This window comes from Macaca nemestrina, chromosome 8 (assembly GCF_043159975.1).
Source record: "Macaca nemestrina isolate mMacNem1 chromosome 8, mMacNem.hap1, whole genome shotgun sequence".
Classification (NCBI taxonomy): Eukaryota; Metazoa; Chordata; class Mammalia; order Primates; family Cercopithecidae; genus Macaca; species Macaca nemestrina.
In genome coordinates, this window is record NC_092132.1 from 55306120 (window position 1) to 55322445 (window position 16326).

General features: G+C 37.0%; 1 protein-coding gene across 1 annotated transcript in view; it reads right to left on the reverse strand.

The window, feature by feature from the left end:
* The window catches only part of LOC105497282 (2,4-dienoyl-CoA reductase 1), a 45029-nt gene that overhangs the window by 8289 nt on the left and 20414 nt on the right, over positions 1-16326 (reverse strand). The window contains exons 6-7 of the mRNA XM_011768292.2: positions 6908-7007; positions 1083-1155 (exon numbers count right to left, since the gene is read on the reverse strand). Of these exons, the coding sequence (XP_011766594.2) occupies positions 1083-1155; positions 6908-7007 (173 nt within the window). The remainder of the gene's footprint in view (positions 1-1082; positions 1156-6907; positions 7008-16326) is intronic.

Genomic DNA, 16326 nt, shown 5'->3' on the forward strand with positions numbered 1-16326 from the left:
TATCCTGGAGAGAAGCATTTGTGTCTATAAGCCTCTTTTCAGATATGCTTAGGACATGGCCACCCTGAATCATGTATTTTAATGTTATGTTTTTAAGTTTCTTTCCACTAACTGTATTAGACTGTTTAGTATTGAATTGTCAGATAAATAAGATAGTCAATCAAGTTGCAATCACTCAGGAAGTTTTTATTTCTACTTCCCATCCTTTAAACTGCTAAATAAACTAATATGGACATTTCCAAGTTATTACTTAATACCCAGAGCTACCTATAACCCAAATATCCCTTAGTATTATTTTCCAATATGTTTACACAAGTGAAACAAGTTACCAAATTTTGCCTGACCTTTCAACATTACATCTGGTAGGCATTATAAATACCTGCTTTAGGTAAAAACCAAGAGAAGTGTGAGGGTGAAGTTATTTTGGAATAATGAGAGCGCAGAGAAGCTGTGGACATTCTGAGCAACATCTGTGACAACATTAGAGATAATTACAAGTTGCAATGAGTATCTGCAAGGATTATTACTTACAGGTGAAATCCATGCTGTCAGAAGGATTCATAATCAGAGAGATGTGGGCGTTAGATGACATGCATAATTGACTGAGAGTGAAAGGGCACAAGCATGAGTCAAGGAAAATGCTACCTACCTATAGCAAGACAAAGACTGTATAATAAGTTACTGGAGCATCTCTCAAACTATAAATATAGTTACATTTCCTTGATTTTTTTTTAAAAAAGGACGTCAATGTAAGAGCCTTTAAAATGTCGTGAAAGTTAACAAATACAGGACAATAACCACTGAAGCAAATCAGATAAAGTGCCAACACTGATGGCATAAAAGATCCCAAAAGATTAAGACACTGAAATTGACATTATGAAGAAATTGCATAGCTGCTATATTCCTGCCCGCCTCCTTATTTCTTATATTCGATAATGAATAAAGGCAAAGGCCTCTTCCTTAGAACCAGGGCTCTAAACCCAGGCATCTCTGGAAAGTCCTTTACACAACAACCAGAATATATCTATCAGTGTTTCATTATTTATCATTCACAATGTGATAACAAGCAAAATACAACTTACTTTGGTTTTTATAGGCCCTGGTTGAATCACATTGAATCGCATTCCATATTTACCCCATTCAGCTGCAAGAGACCTAAAAATTAAAATCAACAACATACATTCTGAGATATTATACCATATGTTAAAAACAGTAATAACTGAGACTCACTAGATGCTTACTACATGTCAGAGATTACAACCCCAAGATGTAGGTACTATTATCACTCCCTATATTACAGATAATGTAACTAAGGCACAGAGAGGTTAAATAATTTTCTCTATGTCAAATGGCCAATTTGTCAATCTGAAGAGGTCTAGCTTCAGTCTGTACCCTTAGTCACTCTACTGTACAACCTACCCTTTACATTTTCGTGTCCTTAACCACTATGCTATACCACCTACCATTTGTAGTTTAGAATATGAAGTCCAATGTCAATATACATTTTTAGAGTAGGTATTCGTTACTCACATAAAAACGTGAGTGCTTTATGCCCTTCCCTCACATTTTCTGGAGTTGAGTCTTATAGTTACAAAGTTCATTATAACTTTACTCATAGCCCTGTACATTGGATTACAATGTCTATAACATCAAAAGTGTTTTATTTGAGTAAAAGATTACATCGACTGAAAATATTAACCACATCCATGTCTAACTAGGCTGTAATATAATTGTTGAACTAAACTTGAAAGGAAATAGGAATCTAACAAAATCTTGCTTAATGTCCTGAAGCAAAATATAACACTAATAGCAAACAAAGAACTTCAAAGGAAGTTGTTTTAAAAGCTTACTTTACAGATAGCTCTTTTAAAATCTAAATTCATTTTAGGAATTTACATTCATACATATATTTGTGTGTATATATACTTAATGTAATTTCAAATAATGACAAGGTAGCTTAAAAGAATACATATAATGCAAATGAGGAAGACAGGATAATTTGAAAGAAAGAAGGAAAGAAAAAAAAGCAAGATAAAGAGAGAGAAAAGCCAGGATAATGAAATATAATGGAGCCAAGAATGAAGTTAATATCTAAATTTACTGAAGTGTGTGACATTCCATATAACTGCAACAGTCACATCACAAACTGGTATCTATTCATCCCATGACTCTATACAAAAAAGGTAAGCCTAATCAGTTACACAATCCACAGTACCCATAAAGAAAAAGCAAGCTAATTGTTCAGGAAAAGCACAATTGTTTCTAATACGAAAAATTGTTTAAGTCTTTCTAGACTTACAAAAGGAAAATTGTGTAGTATAACAATCTCCTTAAGATACCGTATCCTTGCAATAGATAAAATAAGCTAAGTTCAAAGTTGACAAATGGGATCCAATCAAACCAAAGAGCTTCTGCACAGCAAAAGAAAGCATCATCAGAGTGAACAGGCAACCTACAGAATGGGAGAAAAGCTTTGCAATGTATCCATCTGATAAAGGGCTAATATCCAGAATCTACAAAGAACTTAAAGAACTTAAACAAATTAAACACAAGCAACCCCAACAAAAAGTGGCCAAAGGATATGAACAGACACTTCTCAAAAGAAGATATTTATGCAGCCAACAAACTATGAAAAAAAAAAGCTCATCATCACTGATCATTAGAGAAATGCAAATCAAAACCACAATGAGATATCATCTCACGCCAGTTAGAATGGCAATCATTAAAAAGTCAGGAAACAACAGATGCTGGAGGGGATGTTGAGAAATAGGAACACTTTTACACTGTTGGTGGGAGTGTAAATTAGTTCAGCCATTGTGGGAGAGAGTGTGGCGATTCCTCAAGGATCTAGAACCAGAAATACCATTTGACCCAGCAATCCCATTACTGGGTATATACCCAAAGGATTATAAATCATTCTATTATAAAGACACATGCACACATATGTTTATTGCAGCATTGTTCTTAATAGCAAAGACTTAGAACCAACCCCAATGCCCATCAATGATAGACTGGATAAAGAAAATGTGGCACATATACACCATGGAATACTATGCAGCCATAATAAAGGATGAGTTCATATACGTTGCAGGGAAGTGGATGAAGCTGAAAACCATCATTCTGAGGAAACTATCGCAAGAACAGAAAACCAAACACTGCAAGTTCTCATTCATAAGTGGGAGCTGAACAATGAGAACACATGGACACAGGGAGGGGAACATCACACACTGGGCCTGTCGAGGGTTGGGGAACTAGGAGAGGGATAGCATTAGAAGAAATACCTAATGTAAATGACGGCTTGATGGGTGCTGCAAACCACCATGGCACATGTATACCTATGTAACAAACCTGCACATTCTGGACATGTATCCCAGAATGTAAACTATAATAATTTTAAAAATGGGCTAAGTTCTATGAATCTATCAGACATCCATTAATACAGTCTTACAGCATCACTTCAAAGGTCAATTCAGTAAACCCAGTTCTACAGAATAGGGTACATGTAATCTAAAGATAGCCTGTTAATCTGACTTAATCCATGAATGTATTTTAGAGAAATGGGTGGGCTGTATATCTTTCAGACAGAACATACATAAAAATTGCTTCTCTGAGTGATGTTTTTGACAAACTTCATTGCCATAGCTACCCTGGGCATTTATTTATAGTGTATCTACTCTAAATTGCTTCATGTCTTAATAGAATTACTGTACTGAGCAGAGTCTATATTATCCTATGAAAAACTGAGCAACCTGTTAAGAAAATCTGCCTAGAGGAAAAGCCATCCTCTCTGTGCTCAGAGGTGTGTCAGATACATTTGTTCAATTGCTAGCATGATCTTTCAACTGTCATTAAGCTAGCTGATATACTGAAGAACTACTGTAATCTGATAATGAATCTACCTCATACAGTTAGCTCTGCATGTTAAGATGCTAAGAACAATATATTCAATATGTTAGCCATTATTATTATTCATTCAACAAATGTTTATCATACACTTACCATGTATCAATACTATAAATACTGCTTAGTCTCAAATAAAGTCAGTCCCTGCTCTCAAAAGAGCAGTCCCTCCCTCTCAAGAGAGGTGAGCTTGGTTATATAATGAATTAGTTACTAGGCTGGGAATTGTGTGATGTGAGCCATACCTGCTTAAAAGAAGAACCTAAGTGGGAGTGACAGGGAAGGCTTCTCTGAAGAGGTAACATTTGAGCTGACGGGTGAAGAAGGATTAGGAGTTTGCTGCAAAAGGCAGGAGAAAGGAGGAGCTGACAGATTAAGGAGGTAGGATGGTGACATGGTTTGGCTCTGTGTCCCCACCCAAATCTCACCCTGAATTGTAATAATCCCCACATGTCAAGGGTGGGACCAGGTAGACAAAACTGAATCCTGAAGGCAGTTTTCCCCATGCTGTTCTCGCGATAGTGAGTGAGTTCTCACAAGATCTCACAGTTTTATAAGGGGCTTCCCCCTTCACATGGCACTCATTCTCTCTCTTGCTGCCCTGTGAAGAGGTGCCTTCCACCATGATTGTAAGTTTCCTGAGGCCTCCCTAGCCATGTGGAACTGTGAGTCAATTAAAGCTCTTTTCTTTATACATTACCCGGTCTCAGGTATTTCTTCATAGCAGCATGAGAACGGACTAATACAGATGGAGAAAGGAAGACAGCCAAGGCATATGGGTCAGTATGAGTAAAGGACAAGGGCCCAAACAACATGTAGAATTTGGGAACCTACAATGCCTTATTTAGTATGACTGTGTACTATAAAGTATGAGAAGAAGGTTGATGGCAACTCAAGCTGTAAAGGAAGGCACATGTTTACTGAGCATCTATTATATGCAGGAACACAATAAAAGCAGCACCAAATCAGTTCTTAAAGGACATGAGATGAAAACCTCTAACAAGATTGAAGGGTTCTCACAAAAAAAACATTGACAATGAACAAATGCTGCCAAAATAGTCAAGTTCTCATCCTTTATTTCCAACACCACATGACCTTAAAAATGGTAATTATCTCTATTCAGACTAAGATTCAGCTTGTGAATAAATATTTCTTTCTGTCTCAAACTAATGTGTATTTACTGACTTAAATATTAAAAATGCTCTGGGATTACTAAAAGAAGAGTACCATAATTCAGCTGAACAAGCATGGAGCACCAGCTATGGACCAGAACCTTCTGGGTAATGAGGATGCAAACATATGGCCCTTTCTCTCACAGAACTCATGCTGAAGTGGGGAAGTCAGATTGCTTAATGTTAACGGAGAAACCCCATCTCTACTAAAAGTACAAAATTAGACAGGTATGGTGGCATATGCCTGTAATCCCAGCTATTTGGAAGGCTGAGGCAGGAAAATCACTTGAACCCAGGAGGTACAGGTTGTGGTGAGCCAAGATCGCACCATTGCACTCCAGCCGGCCATGCTCTGCTCTCTGCCTCTGCTATATTGGTATAATACCTTCATTTTAGAATCTACTTATTAGTGTTTGTCCTCTCACTAGATTGGATTAAACAAAGTTTTAAGGCAGAGAGGAGGAAATGATTACAGAGAAAATATCCCAAAGGAAGTAAGCAAAACATCACAGCAAAATTCCAACAACAATATAACTCCGGCATAGACATAGGAAAGCTGTATGGTACGTTTAGGGAAACATGGAACAGTTAATGGAAATTAAAGCATGGAAATAATAAATGGAATAGTAAAAAATTTAAACTCAGCTGACAATGAGGACTGTTCTATTTCCATCACTATCATATCCCTAGGACGAAGCACATATAAGGTATATAATAAATACTTATTGAATAAATAAATTAATTAACAATGGCCAGAGACAAGTCTGTTCAGAATGCCATAGTGAGTTCTGGCTTTTATTCCAAAGAGTGACAGGAAATGATCTAAGATTTTTAGCTGGGGAGTGTCGTGAGCAGACATACATGTTCTTAGAAAGATAATTCTGGTGAAAATGTGAATAAAAAATACAGGGGGAAGAGACTGGTAGCAAAGAAATATACCGTGATTACAGCAAGCCAGACAAGCAATGAAATGATGAGAATCCCCATTTTAACAAAGACAATGGAGAACAAATTCAAAAAGCAATCATGGCTGGGTATGGTGGCTCATGCCTGTAATCCCAGCACTTTGGGAGGCTGAGGCAGGATGATTTCTTGAGGTCAGAAGTTCCAGACCAGTCTGGGCAACACAGTAAGACCTCATCTCTACAATTTTTAAAAATTAGCCAGGCACTGTGGCACCTCCCTGTAGTCCCAGCTACTTGGGAGGTTAAGGTGGGAGGATTGCTTGAGTCTGGGAGATTAAGGCCGCAATAAGCTATGATTGCGCCACTGCAGTCCAGCTTGGGCAACAGAGTGAAGTCCTGTCTCAGAGAGAAAAAAAAAAAGCAGTTATACTCTGCTGAGAGAAGGCCACTGGACTTGGCAAGTTCTCATAGTCTGTGTTAGTCCCATTAACCTTAAATAGTATGTGAAATAAAAGAATAAAGATGTGCTTATGAGAGGGGTTAGGGATGGCACTGATAAAGATCTTTGGGAGAGCAAAAAAGCTATAGTCCTGTGGTGTCTAATACATAGCCACTAGCCATATACAACTATTAATTTTTAAAATTTAGTTTCTCAGTCATAGTGGGATATTCCAAGGGTTCAATATCTGCATGTGGCTATTGGATAGTGCATATTTACAGAACATTTCCATCACTGCAGAAAGTTCCACAGGACAATGCTGCTATAGACAAATAAGACTTATCTGGGAGATAAAATGCGTGTCTCATGGTGAATCCAAGTCTTTGTTTTACTTTTCTCTGGATGGACACCAGAAAGCAAGAATTTAGTTCCCTGCGCCACCAAACTGTATTAGTTACGTTCAGCAACAGGATTGACAAGGAAGTACTTACTTGCTCATGGCTTCCACACCTGCTTTGGCAGAAGCACTTGGTACTACAAAACCTGAACCAGTCTCAGCATAGATAGTGGTAATAGCAAGAAATGCTGCTCCTGAAATTTTAAAAGGATACAGTTGATTAGCAATATAGCTGTATCACTTCACATAAGGAAAACATGATTTATAAAAATGGGATCTGATTAAAGACAGTGTAAGAAAAACTGAAGTATTTTTTAAAACTTCACTCTAAATTAATGAGAGAATAAGAAAATTGATATGTCTTGCTACTAATCTTGTGATTTAGGATGGCCCAGTCTGCACTTACTTGGAATGCATGCCTGGTGAGTCAATACAAAAGCCCAAATCTCAGAGGCATGCCCCTATTGCACCTTGTATAATCAGCTGGTCAGAATTCCCATTAACTAAATACTACTTGAATAAGAATAAATCAGAATTAAAATTAAACTAGCAGGGACTTCTGCCTCCAGCCATAATGAACTTACCCTTCTGCTATAAACATCAAGAAAACTGAGTAAGATATATGCTACAATTATATACAGATACTGCACAGCAGGCAGGGAAGGACTATGATCTCTGAGAGAAGGAAAATGAATAAGCCCTGAAATACTCTAGATTTCTGCCTAAAGGTACTATATAGATGGAAGGATGAGGAGGAGGAACCTAAGCAGAAAATGGCATTCACACCGAGTTAAGAAGATAGAGATCGGTTTGGGGAGCCTGAGGAAACTAAGGTTTCTAAGAGTTCCTCCAAGGAGGAAAGTAGGCAGAGATATTAACAGAACTCCATAAAGCTGCATGGAATCTCAATGAGTCTTTAGATAAATAATAAGCTATACATGTTTAGTGTGAGATTCCATGAGGCCTAGCAGAGAACAACTATCAGGAAGCTATAAGTGATGCAATTCCCAGAGCTCGCATAGGGCTGGGAGACATGTGAGTTCTAAGCAGCTTCACTAACATTCAGGGCTTTCAGTAGAGAGCTCAGGAAAAAAAAACATGACTTAGTAGGAGGGTTAAATTAGCCCCAAAGTAAAGACTACTATATACCTGCTGAAATAAAGCTTTAAAATGACCCTTAAAATGATTACGCTGATGCACAAGTAATTTAAAAGCTTTCCAAAATAACAAAAAAATCACACACCTCAAAAAAAAAAAATTAAAATACACACAGACACAAGTACACAACAACAACATAGCATTCACAGCATGCAATAAAAAATTACTACACATAAAGACACAGAAACCTAACAAGGAGAAAAATGACTAATAGACAAAGAGTCCCAGAAATGACAGAGAAGACAGAAGTAGCAGACAAATAGCCTTTTAATACTATTACAAATATTTTTAAAGATTTCACTGAAAATATTATATGATGAGAAAAATGGAAAATACAAAATAGAAACCAATACGGCTTCTAAAGCAGAAAAATACAATATGTGAAATGAAAAACTGAACAAATAAGCTTAGCTGTAGAAGAAAAGATCCACGAATCTGAAGACACAGCAATATAAACTATCTAAAATGAAAGACAAATGGGAAAAAAAATCTGAGGAAAAACCCAGAATATCACTGACCTGTGGAACAATATCTAGCATTCTAACAAACGTATAATTGGAGTCACAGAGGAAGAAAATGTACTTGAATAAGGACTTAAAAAATTCCAAATTTGGTAAAAACTGTAACTTACAGATGCAGAAAGCTAAATGAATCCCAAGCAGGATAAACAGGGGGAAAAAAATAAAGACATTGTCATAATCAATAACTGAAAACCAGTGATATATAGAATCTTAATAGCAGCCAAAGGTAAAAATAAACAATAAAAATACGCAAACACAGATAAAAATTTTCATTGTCTTCTCATTTCTAAAAATAATATAAGTTAGAAGACAATGGAGCTACATTTTTAAGGTGCCGAAAGAAGCTTGTTAACTCTGAATTCCATATCCATCAAAAATATCCTTCAAAAATCAAGATGATATGAAAATGACATTATAGAGAAACAGATTGTCAAAAGGAAAGAAATAGTAAATATGCAGGTAAATATAAAATATTTTTTCTTGTTTTCTAAATTTCTTTTTAAAATAACTGTATAAAAGCTATATTAAAAAGTGACACTGTACATATAGTGGTCAATAGTATCTAGGACACAGCAGGTTCTCAATAAATTAACTGAATGAGGCCAGGCACAGTGGCTCTCGCCTGTAATCCCAGCACTTTGGGAGACCAAGAGGAGCAGATCGTCTGAGGTCAGGAGTTTGAGACCAGTCTGGCCAACATGGTGAAACCCTGCCTCTACTAAAAATACAAAAATTAGCCAGGTGTGGTAGGGCATGCCTGTAATTCCAGCTACTCAGGAGGCTGAGGCAGGAGAATCACTTGAAACCAGGAGGCAGAGGATGCAGTGAGCCAAGATGATGCCATTGCACTCCAGGCTGGGTCACAAGAGCGAGACTCCATCGGAAGGATGGATGGATGGATGGAAGGAAGGAAGGAAGGAAGGAAGGAAGGAAGGAAGGAAGGAAGGAAAAAGAAAAGAAAAGAAAAGAAAAGAAAAGAAAAGAAAAGAAAAGAAAAGAAAGAGGGAGGGAGGGAGGGAGGGAGGGAGGGAGGGAGGGAGGGAAGGAAGGAAGGAAGGAAGGAAGGAAGGAAGGAAGGAAGGAAGGAAGGAAGGAAGGCAGGCTTAAAAGAATAATCTTTAGGTCCTGAGAAATCAGTGATTTTTCTCTTCTTATTTATTCATAACACTGGATAAGACAATAATATTTGCAAGAGGATCAAAATAAGTTTACATCTTTTACATAACAGTAAATACTTTTAGAAAGTTAAATTTGAAGGACTACAAGGAAAGTATTTTGAAGAATATTCAGATAAGTTTTTTCTCTGCTCCATATATTTAGTTTCTCTTTCTCTCAGCATTTTCCAGAGTAGAAAGAAAACTCAGCACATCCTGGGAAACACGGGGGTGGAGGAGGGGGCAGGAGTACCATTTTGAGGATAGGAAAAAATAAGAGTGGTTATGTTAGTCATTCTGGTAACTCCTTTTATATATCAAACAGGCTTTCAGATCGCTGAAAATTACTTTGCTTCCAAAATCGTACTCTGTGAAAGAGGAGGAATGTAGAACATTAGTGAGCTCCATTACAGTACACTGACAACAGATGCTAACTGCATCATTCTTATAGCAAAATTACAAAAAAAAAAAAAAAACTGCTTTAAAAGTGACAAATATAAAGCAAATGCTCCAATGGAAAGTGCACTATCTTTCAACTAAGACTGAACAGATACATTTCTCCAAGCGTGGGAAAGGAGTTAAGCCATCCTAACACAATTTAGATGCTGAAATGAAAGTTATTTTACTATTCTCTTTATCCCTTTAGGTTTTATTTTCTCAGCCTAGAAAATTTGGGTAGCCCACCTCTTAGAATGAGATACTGTGGCTTTTAATTCTCCTGAGTGTAAAAGGGAGATGAAAGTTTGAAACTGCACTGTTCCAATAGCATTAATGCCGCAAGGTGAAACAATTAGTAGCTTCAGAAAAATGAACAGTGGTGCTAAAGTGCAAAGCAAAGAATTCCTAGATCCCCAGGGTTAGTCACATTTATTTTCCTTCTTGTACAGAGTCCCATTATTTCAATTAGAATAACTGCCCATGGAAAAGCTTTATAAAAGGCAAGTTTCTAACAGCTCAGAGCATACAATAGAAATGAATTTATATTATTAATGAGGTTAAGAAAATAGAGAAGGGAAGCAATAAATGAAATAAATATGCTAGCCCATCCTTCGTTATTTTGAAATGGAAAAAATAGTAATAAAAGAACATCAAAAATCATATTATCTATCAAAAAAGCTATGATATGTGCAAGATTATGATTTAAAAGATTCAAAAGCTCTAAAATCTGGTTTCAGTACAAACTATGAAAACTGAAAGATTCACTAAACAATTTTAGTTCCAGTGACCAACAGAAGGGGAATAGTACAGACACCTGGGCTCAGAAATTGATTCCACTATTTACTAGCTGTATAGCTATGAGACTTTGGGGAAGTCGCATCCCTGCTCTGGACCCTAGATTTATCTCCTGTAAAACAGGAACGTAAGAAGTGTCCAGCAAATGTCATTAGATTCTAAGAACTACTTGTTAATTTACTGCTGTTATTGATTCCACCTATTACTCTTCTGCTCTCATGCAAAAAGATTGCCATTTACTACCTGTGTATTAATAATTTGGCAAGTTGTGTTACGAAACATCACCAGAATGGAAGGTAACTGTATAAGCCAAGACTCCAACAGGCATCCCAGTCCCCTAGTTTCATGGACACATCTAAGACTTTGTTGAACCGCCGGTAGGTCAGGGCTGCTACACATGGTTGAGCAGTGCATAAGGGTGCCATTCTAAGCAAGCATGTTTTACATTACAGATATTACATGATTATTTACTTATTTCAAAATTTTCTGGTTGTTCTGAGGGTTTCCTTTCTAACAAGACAAGAAATATGTGTGGGCGGAATGACCCCACTTAAAGATCCCATGCCCTAATTCCTAAGAACTGAATTTCTTATTTTACATGGCAAAATAACTTTGAAGATGTTAAGAAAGATTACAGAATTTAAGAGAGGGACCTTTCTGGGATTATCCAAGTAACACAGTCTAATCACATAAACCCTTAAAAACAGATAACTTTCTCTGGCTGTAGTCAGAAAGATGAATTTTAAGGAGCAGGCAAGAGAGATGTGGTAGAAGGGAAAGTCAGTCCCCAAGCATGAGAAAGACATATTGTGGTATTACTGGCTCTGAGATGTACCAGTCCCTATGTAAGGATCAGAGAGAGGTCCCTAGGAGATAGGGTGGCCCTCAGCTGACAGCAACCATGAACATATACACTTCAGTCCTACAACCACAAGGAACTTGATTCTTCCAACGACCTGAATGAGCCTGGATATAGAGTCTTTCTAGAGCCTCCAAGACGTGAGCTCTGCTGGGTGACTCCTTGATATTAGCCTATAAGAGCTGAAGCGGAGAAACCAGGCAAGCAACTCTGTGCATTTACTTGTGAAAAACAGAATTATAAAATTATAAGTGTTTGACATATTAAGCTGTTAAGTTTGTGGTCATTTGTTGTAGCCACAATGGGGGACTAGCATAGTGTATTATGTCAATTTTCCAGCAAACAGAAATAAAGTATCTTAAGAATTTTTTTTAATCCTTGTTTAACTTTACCTATCACCAGAGGATAAAGTCCACATTGCTTGGCCTCATCTCCTACCCCTTCAGGCATTATACATCACATATAAGCAACACTGAACTCCTTGTATGCCTAAATACACAACTGAGCTGTTGTTGCAGTTCTAACTCTTCTACTATTATTGCTAGCAATTAATCTTACTGACAATCATGGTAAGAAGACAAACTTCTCTGTCTTTTTGATGGGAGCACAGAGGATACCTGTCTCCCAGCCATTTTTCAATGAGAGCCCATATGAAAATCTAAAAATCTTTAATTCTCTAAAAGCTACTCAAAATAGGACTATAACATTTAAAAACTAGAATAACCTTATATAAATAATATTATCTACTAAGGAAACACTTTTCTCATTTAAACATTTAATATAAATACATCCCTCATGTAGGCTGTTATTTTTAAGTTTAATTATAATAAGTGATATCAGGGCTCTGGTTTTTCTAACCAATTTTAATTATGAGTCAAAACCTAAGTTTCAGATAGTTGATGGTCCCCTTGTAAAAGATGTAAAAATACACCCACCTTGGAGGAAACTTAACATTTTCTTTCATAACTAACATTTACTGAGTACTAGTCTGGCCCAGGAACGATTCTTAACATTTTACAGACACTGGCTCATATAATCATTAGAGCAATCCTAGGAGAAAGGCTTTATTATTAACATTATTTTACAGAAAAGACAGGCACAGCAAGCTGATCTGTCCAAGTTGATAGGACTAACAAGTATTAACCAGGATTGGAACTAGGCAGTTAGGCTCTAGAGCCTGCACTCTTAACTACTATGTAACTACTACTGCCTTGCCAAGACATTTCTAATTACTACTTAGAAAGAAAAAAAATTCCTTTTCAAAATTCCCAAATCACTTTACCTTTACCTTATCTTCAAAAAACACCCAAATAAGGTACACAGTTGCTCTAAGAAATTTTAAACGATGAGGTTGAACTCTCCCATCAAACGAGATGACTCTACAAAAAGTGATTTTAAAAGGATACTAATACTGCCTTAATAAATTTCAACAGATAACTAAAAATGTGTTTTAAAATATTCTTTAGATGCACCCACTGTTCTAGAAAAAATATGTAGACACAATATAAAAAATGTACTCATGTGGTTCTTATATACATACGCTAAGCAACATACACCTTGCACTCACACTACTGACAAATAAGGAAAGCCTTCCACTATGCTCTACTCTTCCCACTTCTGAAACAAGGTGCATTTGCCAAATCATGAGTGAACTCCCATTCACAACTGCTTCAAAGAGAATAAAATACCTAGGAATCCAACTTACAAGGGATGTAAAGGACCTCTTCAAGGAGAACTACAAACCACTGCTCAGTGAAATAAAAGAGGACACAAACAAATGGAAGAACATACCATGCTCATGTATAGGAAGAATCAATATCGTGAAAATGGCCATACTGCCCAAGGTTATTTATAGATTCAATGCCATCCCCATCAAGCTACCAATGAGTTTCTTCACAGAATTGGAAAAAAACTGCTTTAAAGTTCATATGGAACCAAAAAAGAGCCCGCATCTCCAAGACAATCCTAAGTCAAAAGAACAAAGCTAGAGGCATCACGCTACCTGACTTCAAACTATACTACAAGGCTACAGTAACCAAAACAGCATGGTACTAGTACCAAAACAGAGATACAGACCAATGGAACAGAACAGAGCCCTCAGAAATAACAACACACATCTACAACCATCCGATCTTTGACAACCCTGACAAAAACAAGAAATGGGGAAAGGATTCCCTATTTATTAAATGGTGCTGGGAAAACTGGCGAGCCATATGTAGAAAGTTGAAACTGGATCCCTTCCTTACACCTTATACGAAAATTAATTCAAGATGGATTAAAGACTTAAATGTCAGATCTAAAACCATTAAAACCCTAGAAGAAAACTTAGGCAATACCATTCAGGACATAGGCATGGGCAAGGACTTCACGTCTAAAACACCAAAAGCAACGGCAACAAAAGCCAAAATTGAGAAATGGGATCTAATTAAACTGAAGAGTTTCTGCACAGCAAAAGAAACTACCATCAGAGTGAGAATATTTTTACAAGAATATTTTTACAATCTACCCATCTGACAAAGGGTTAATATCCAGAATCTACAAAGAACTTAAAGAAATTTACGAGAGAAAAATCAAACCACCCCATCAAAAAGTAGGCGAAGGATATGAACAGACACTTCACAAAAGAAGACATTTATGCAGCCAACAGACACATGAAAAAATGCTCACCATCACTGGCCATCAGAGAAATGCAAATCAAAACCACAATGAGATACCATCTCACATCAGTTAGAAGGGTGATCATTAAAAAGTCAGGAAACAAGATGCTGGAGAGGATGTGGAGAAATAGGAACACTTTTACACTGTTGGTGGGACTGTAAACTAGTTCAACCATTGTGGAAGACAGTGTGGCAATTCCTCTAGGGTCTAGAACCAGAAATACCATTTGACCCAGCCATCCCATTACTGGGTATATACCCAAAGAATTATAAATCATGCTGCTATAAAGACACATGCACATGTATGTTTACTGTGGCATTATTCACAATAGCAAAGACTTGGAACCAACCCAAATGTCCATCAATGACAGACTGGATTAAGAAAATGTGGCACATATACACCATGGAATACTATGCAGCCATAAAAAAGGATGAGTTCATGTCCTTTGTAGGGGCATGGATGAAGCTGGAAACCATCACTCTTGGCAAACTACTGCAAGAACAGAAAACCAAACATCGCATGTTCTCACTCATAGGTGGGAATCGAACAATGAGAACACTTGGACACAGGAAGGGGAACATCACACACTGGGGCTTGTTGTGGAGTGGGGGCAGGGGGGAGGGATAGCATTAGGAGATAAACCTGATGTCAATGACCAGTTAATGGGTGCAGCACACCAACATCACACATGTATACAAATGTAACAAACCTGTATGCTGTGCACATGTACCCTAGAACATAAAGTATTAAAAAAAAAAAAGTCAGGAAACAACAGATGCTGGATAGGATGGGGAGAAATAGGAACACTTCTACACTTGTTGGTGGGACTGTAAACTAGTTCAACCATTGTAGAAGACAGTGTGGCAATTCCTCAAGGATCTAGAACTAGAAATACCATTTGACCCAGCCATCCCATTACTGAGTATATACCCGAAGGATTATAAATCATGCTGCTATAAAGACACATGCACACGTATGTTTATTGTGGCACTATTCACAATAGCAAAGACTTGGAACCAATCCAAATGTCCATCAATGATAGACTGGATTAAGAAAATGTCGCACATATACACCATGGAATACTATGAAGCCATAAAAACGGATGAGTTCATGTCCTTTTTAGGGACATGGATGAAGCTGGAAACCATCATTCTCAGCAAACTATCACAAGGACAGAAAACCAAACACCGCATGCTCTCACTCACAGGTGGGAACTGAACAGTGAGAACACCTGGACACAGGGCAGGGAACATCACACACCGGGGCCTGTAATGGGGTAGGGGTAGGGGGGAGAGATAGCATTAGGAGATATACCTAATGTAAATGATGGGTTAATAGGTGCAGCACACCAACATGGCACATGTATACATATGTAACAAACCTGCACGTTGTGCACATGTACCCTATAACTTAAAGTATAATAATAATAATAACTTTTAAAAAAAGCTATCAGCAAACTAGATATAGAAGAGAACTTCCTAAAGCTGATAAAGGATATTTATGAAAACTTACAGGTAAATCATAATTAATAGTGAAAAACTAATTGCTTTCCTTCATGTATTTGATTTGTTCTTAATAGTAGGAACAAGCAGAATCTAAGTTTTTACCACTACTATTCAATATTTTAGTGAAAGTCCCATCCAGTAAAATAAGGCAAGAAAGAAAATAAAAGGCTTATCAATTGGGAAGGAAAATATAAAAAATGTCTTTTTTTCATTATCAGTATTACCAATGTAGAAAATCCAAAGGAATCTAAACAAACAAACAACTGTAATAACCATTGAGTTTAGCAAGCTCCTAGGGAAAACATCAATACACAAAACTAATCCATTGTATTTCTAAATACTACAAGAAAAGAACCAGAAAATACCATTTAGAAAACAGTGCCATTTGCAATAGCACCAAAAATTTAAGTACTTTGGGAGAAAGT